A 6,760-nucleotide genomic window follows, 5' to 3' on the forward strand; every position below is an offset into this window, starting at 1 on the left:
TGTGGTTTGTAGGCTGCTATTTTTCTAACAATCTGATGATGATGATTGTTGCTCTCAGAGGGAGGCTTGCCTTTGGAGTTTGGACCCTCTTCAATCATCCCTCGATGTACTTTTTTAACTCTCGGGTACAGGCAATTGATGACAATTGGAGCAGCTGGGAACTGTCCAATCAGAAAATGCCACCGATCATAAAAGTGAAAAGATGTTCATTTTCTTGGGAGTGTTATTCCAGTAACTCAATTATCCGTTATTATCGATGAGTTGTATCTTAATTATTTTTTATAAAAAAATTTTGAATGTAAATTTTATTTGTGATTATTTATTAAGATCATTTCGAATACATGATTTATAATTATTTATTTTAAATTATTAAATACGATACATTTTAATTTGATTTAAAAAATTAAATAATTTATTTACCTCAATTTTTTTTTAAATTTATACATTATTTTATAATGATAAAAATGTCCTCTGACCACCAAAAAAAAAATCTTTTAGTAATCTTTAAAAATGCCAGCTGAACTCATAAAAGTCCACTCACTCCCCTTGTTGGAACAGTTAATGTTCTGAGTTTTTATGGTCACCAAAAGAAAACAGTCCAAAAGAAAATTAATAGGAGAAGTAATTAATGTCCAAATAGGACCAATTCTGATGACTATAAAATGACCATCTTTCTCTCTCTATCTATTGCCCTGCTCTCTCCCACAGAGACTCTCTGCCTCTCTCTCTTGCGTTGCCTCATTCTGTTTCTGTTTCATTTTGATTGAAAAAAAATGGAAGCTGCACTGGCTGGCACTGCTTGTGAGAGAGTTAAAGAGGAGGGCTTCTTCTGAAGTTATATAAAGAACCATTTTCGACCACATTGTTAAGAAAAAACCACTATTCTTACTGTTCTTGTTTTCTTTTATTTCCTATCCGCTGTTTTCCTGTGCTCTGTTGAGTGGAAGAGAGGCAGAGATGGCTCAAATATCACCAAAGCTGCTGGTTCCAGATTCATTTCAAGTGTCAAGAGATGATATTACGGGTCAACTTGGTTTGATTTGGGAGCTAATCAAAGCACCATTAATAGTTCCTCTACTGAAACTTGGTGTCTACATTTGCTTAATCATGTCGCTTATGCTCTTCATGGAGCGGCTTTACATGGGAGTAGTCATCATTCTTGTTAAACTCTTCTGGAAAAAACCGGAGAAGCGTTACAACTTTGAGCCTATTCAAGATGATGTGGAACTTGGTAGCTCAAATTTCCCTGTAGTTCTAGTGCAAATCCCAATGTTCAATGAAAAAGAGGTCGTATCTTCTCCTCTGTATTCTTCTCCGTGAACTTGCTTCTTTTTTGTATTTTATTTCTGGGTTTCAGAGAAAACCTCAAACTCAAAATTCTGGTCTTTTTCATGTTGGTCCTTGGAACAGGTTTACAAGATCTCAATTGGAGCAGCTTGTGGACTCTCATGGCCGTCTGATCGTCTCGTGATCCAAGTACTTGATGATTCAACTGACCCTGCAATCAAGGTAAAATCTTACAAAACTCAAAACCAATCACTTTAAACACTCCCTAATATGTGTATAACGAAATGAATGCATTTGCTCACATATTTCGTTAATTTCCTCTTCAGTTCTTCAGCCTTTTCACCAGCTCTTTCTTATATGCTGTCAAATAACATAAAAACTCATTTACACCTAACATCTATCACCCCCATTTTCTTTCATCATTGAATTCTTCAAGTTTCAACTTTCCATTTTCATTATCCGCAACGATTTAAAAATTGGAAAATATGGGGTTTGATGCAGCTATTGGTAGAGCAAGAGTGCCAGAGGTGGGCAAGCAAAGGCATAAACATAACGTACCAAATCAGGGAAAACAGAATAGGTTACAAAGCTGGAGCTTTGAAAGAAGGGTTGAAGCGAAGCTATGTTAAACATTGTGAATATGTGGCCATTTTCGATGCTGATTTCAGGCCTGAGCCTGACTTCCTGAGACGAAGCATCCCTTTCTTGGTCCACAACCCTGACATTGCTCTTGTTCAAGCTCGATGGAGATTTGGTAAGCTGAATCTAAACCTAAACCCCCCACTCACCATTCCCTTCCATTAAACCTTAATTAATTAAAAAAAACATCACATTAATTTTTAATTAATAATTTCCCTCATTTAATGACTTTGCTTGAATTTCAAGTGTCGGTGGTCTGCACTTAATACTTTTTTTTTTTTTTTACTTTAAAACATTTTTATTTTTGTGAATTTTTTCCCTTTTACCCGTTAATGGGGTTTTGGTTTTTGTCGGCGGAATTGGTTGCAGACTGCATGGGCCTAAGCATGGGTCCACACGAAGAACCCACCAATCACGGTGTGTGGACCCCATTGCCTTAGCCACCTTGATCAGCCGTAAATCATATTGTCATGGGACCCATCTTTTTTAGAATATGGTATAAAAGTTAACACCCAATCAGCTATACCAGAAAGCAATATCAAACATACACAATTTTGATTAGTTGAGTCAATTATACGTTCACACAATTAAAAACTTTCAATGTGATAATTTCTCATTTTAGAATACCAAAATCTTATTCTTAGTCTTCTTCTAGAACTATTATTCGTACGTTACACGCTAAAGTTTTAAGTAAAAATTTTGAAAAATAATAATACCATTGAAAATCAAAATTGTAAATATATGTTTACATGTCAATATGAAAATGAAAATGATATTTATTGCTTGAATTAATCAATTCATAAAAAATTTGTTGATAAGCTTTTTTTCTTTTGTTGTTTTATATTAGGAAAATTGTAAAATTTTTTGTTTGACTTAGCTAAGCAAAAAAAATATGAGCTAAAGGATTAGGTTTGGTTCATAGCTGATTAATAAGCTTAGTTCTTTGGTTATTAGTGTTTTGCTTATGATTTCTGGGGTGGTTTTGTCATTTTAAATAAAAAATGGTGGGATTTGCTGATTTGATCAACGACCAAGGATGTATGGATCACGTGGTCAAAGCGGAGATATTCTAGAACAGGGAGGTTAGAATTGTCATTTCATTATGGCAGCCACTTACTTTCCACGTGCCGTTTGACTTTTTAACTAAAAAACTGGGAACCAAGGTAAAGTTAAGATGTGGGCAGTACTATTTCTCAAGTGGTGGGCCTTATTTCACTTTGCCGACACTTGGATTTTTCTAAGAACTGTTTTCATTTTTTTTTAAATAATAATTGTTCTAAAATTTTTGTTTGGATTCATGAATTAACATTACAGCATTATAACACAAAAAAGTCTAAATGCCTTTCATTTTGTTTGTTTCCTCAACCTCACTCTAATTCCAACAAGGAAATAACTGCCAAACATGTCTTTCACTAATGTCTTTATCTCACAAAATTAAAACAAAAGCATATGCAAAAAGATTGAGAATACTGTCCATGACCTGATCATGTTTAGCCTGCCAGGACCTCGGTTGTGCGCGTGCAGGCAGTAACAATAGTCTTAGCATTTAACAATTATTTAATTTCTAATTGTATGTGCATGGTACCGTTACTATGAATACGTTGAAATTGAACAATCTTAGTAAAGTGATGATCATTTTTGCAGTGAATGCGGATGAATGCTTGTTAACAAGAATGCAAGAGATGTCATTGGATTACCATTTCACAGTGGAGCAAGAAGTTGGATCAGCAACGCATGCTTTCTTTGGTTTTAATGGTAAAACTCTATTTTTCATAATTTTTTTTTACCATGGTTTGGTTTTGAGACTTTTTCTTTTAGTTAGGCTAACAAAATTTCTCCTCTTTATTGTATTTATTTTCCTATCAATTTGGCTGACATCTGCTATGAGCCTAAGACTCCCTCAAAGTTCTTAGTTTTACCAAGGAATGATGACTCTGTTATTATAAAAAAGGTGTAGTTGGTGTTTGAGAGTGACAGGAAACTAGGAACAAGTTTTTGGCAATGACTTGACAAGTTCAGCTTGATTGTCAGCTAGGGTGTGTTGAATGCCATACGATTTTCATAATAAATAATGTACATAGTTTGAGTCTTTCAAAGGTACTTCAGGAAATTTTGTAAAAATTCTTTTCAGTTGGGGTGTTTGTTAAAAGTCTGCTTTCCAAGACAGATTTTGTGTCTGATTTGATTCAGCCAATGCTACATGAGGGTAAAAACATACACACAATTTGAAAGTTTGAATATTTCAATAATCAAAACAACTATGCCATTTTTAATTCTTGTCGAACAAAATGATCAAATTACTCATGATGATGGTAATTAATCACTTGAACATCAAGAATGTTCATTAGATGTCCCACGTAAAGGCTGTTGTCAATTACCAGATATAACTGAAATGCATGCATGAACCAAATGTAGGAACTGCTGGTATTTGGAGAATTGCTGCCATTAATGAGGCAGGTGGGTGGAAGGATAGAACCACCGTGGAGGACATGGACCTTGCTGTCCGATCTAGTCTCAGGGGATGGAAATTTGTTTACCTCGGTGACCTTCAGGTATTTCTTTTGTGTAATTAATGTGCAATGCGTAGTCGCCTTTAAGTTTGCAGGTGACTTATGCTTCCCCATGTCTTAATTACTTAGGTCAAAAGTGAACTTCCTAGTACTTTTAAGGCTTTCCGCTTCCAGCAGCATAGATGGTCTTGTGGTCCTGCTAATCTGTTCAGGAAAATGGTGTGGGAGATCATTCAAAATAAGGTTAGGGTTTAGTTTTATGGATTTCCCTTGTCCTTTCCAATCTTACACTGTAAATTGATTTATTTCAATAACTATTGCAGAAAGTGAAATTCTGGAAGAAAGTATATGTTATCTACAGCTTCTTCTTTGTCAGAAAGATCATTGCTCATATGGTCACCTTTTTCTTTTACTGTGTTGTTCTTCCGCTTACAATTTTGGTTCCTGAGGTTAAAGTTCCTATCTGGGGAGCCGTTTATATTCCTTCAATTATCACCATTCTAAACTCAGTAGGAACTCCAAGGTATAGCATACATAACATTGATTCTCTTTACATATTCTTTAACATGAAATGCGACTAATTTTCTGTGGATTTGCAGATCCATTCACCTGTTATTTTACTGGATTCTTTTCGAGAATGTGATGTCATTGCACCGGACTAAGGCCACTTTTATAGGTCTCCTGGAGGCAGGAAGAGCCAATGAGTGGGTTGTTACTGAGAAACTAGGAGATGCTGTCAAAAAAGCTGCAGATGCTGCTAAGAACAAGTCAAATGTCAAAGCAGCCAGAAAATTTAGATTCAAATTTACTGATAGGTAAGAAATCATCATCACTCTTAACGCAATTGGCATACAGATTTCAACATTCTTCCTGAGGTCATCTTGTTACAAAACCTACCAAGTCTTCTCCGATTTTTAAAAATTTGTATAAAACAAGATTATAATATGTGAATTGTTATAAAACTATTAGGTGTTAAAATAATTTGTGCAATGTTACATTACCAGGAAAAATGCTTTGCTATTGAACTATTTTCGAGTGTACTAGTGCTTCTGAATTTTTCTGTACATAATTTCTTGTACTTGTTCTGTGAACAGACTAAACACATTGGAGTTGGGATTCGCGGCATTCCTTTTCCTTTGTGGATGCTATGATTTTGTCCATGGGAAGAACAACTACTTCATATACCTCTTCCTCCAAACAATTACCTTCTTCATCACAGGAATTGGCTATGTTGGCACCATCATTTAGTAGTACAGCTACATTGACACAATCGTCTGAGCGTTTGTGTTGGTGTTTCAGTGTTTTTCTCCCACACAAGCAGTAATTATAAGTGAAGGTCTATCTACGACCATTTGACTGCAACCATTACTTATTTTTAGCTCATTTAAACAGAAACAGGTCATTCAACATATTCAGCACAAAAAATCTGCCGCCATCTCTCCCTCAAAATCACTCCAGCTAATGGAGAATTCATCAGAAAGAACCTGTAAAAAAGACAACAGGGAGATGATGTTATTTCTTTTGACAGTTTGCTTGTAATTGTGGGGTTTATTTATTCTCTTATTTCTCCTTTTGGTTTTTATTTTTATTTTTTATTTTTGGGTTTCCTATTTTTTCTTTTACTCAAGCTTTTTGAAGGGAATAAAGTGATGGATAGAAGGGTGAACTTGTAATAACAGTTAAATTTATCAAATCCCAGTATTTATATGTTTCTGTTATATCCTTGGTTTTGTATCAGAACCCTTCAAAGAGGATTTGCTAGCCTGTCAATAATGTCTTTCTGGCCCCCTTTTCTGTTTTACTGGATACCTTTCCAATACTTTTAACTGTTGCAATAATTGTTGCATTGTTAAGATATTAAAAACTACTATTATAAACTTTCTCATCTGCCAAGCAAGCCTTGATTTCACTCATTAACCTTTTACCTCCGACCTAATTAAAAACTATTATGACAACCATTTCTGCATTGGATTTCTCCTCCTGCATAGATTCCCATTGATTAATGCAAATGTTAACTATTCCAAATCTTGAAAACATTGCATTCATTTATATAATTAGATCCGTTAATTTATATATTTATATTATGTTTATTTTACATGAAATATGTGTAAAACATGAAAATTATTTTGTTATAATTTATATTAATATGTCAAATATGAAATATTTTTTTTTATTTTTATCAAATTTATATACGATTTTAGTTAAAATTTTAAATTATATTATTTTATATTTTTTTTCATATCGTATAACTGTATCATATTTAAAATTTACATATCTATGTGCAAGTAAAGCTACAAAATAAATTGCACAAGTAAACTTCTTGC

The 6,760-nt window shown here is 34.1% G+C and overlaps 1 protein-coding gene across 1 annotated transcript; it reads left to right on the top strand.

Moving 5' to 3' along the window:
- Nucleotides 1–689: 689 nt before the first annotated feature.
- On the top strand, nt 690–6,154 carry LOC111303771 (glucomannan 4-beta-mannosyltransferase 2). Its single transcript, XM_022900200.2, has 9 exons — nt 690–1,287; nt 1,411–1,509; nt 1,789–2,041; nt 3,571–3,681; nt 4,342–4,478; nt 4,566–4,679; nt 4,760–4,959; nt 5,036–5,251; nt 5,531–6,154. Exons 1-9 carry the CDS (start codon nt 958–960, stop codon nt 5,682–5,684), a joined length of 1,614 nt encoding a protein of 537 aa, XP_022755935.1. The 5' UTR covers nt 690–957; the 3' UTR covers nt 5,685–6,154.
- The last annotated feature ends 606 nt before the right edge of the window (nt 6,155–6,760 follow it).

Source organism: Durio zibethinus, chromosome 13, assembly GCF_047325235.1.
Source record: "Durio zibethinus cultivar Kanyao isolate XHJ-2024 chromosome 13, ASM4732523v1, whole genome shotgun sequence".
NCBI classification, from domain to species: Eukaryota; Viridiplantae; Streptophyta; class Magnoliopsida; order Malvales; family Malvaceae; genus Durio; species Durio zibethinus.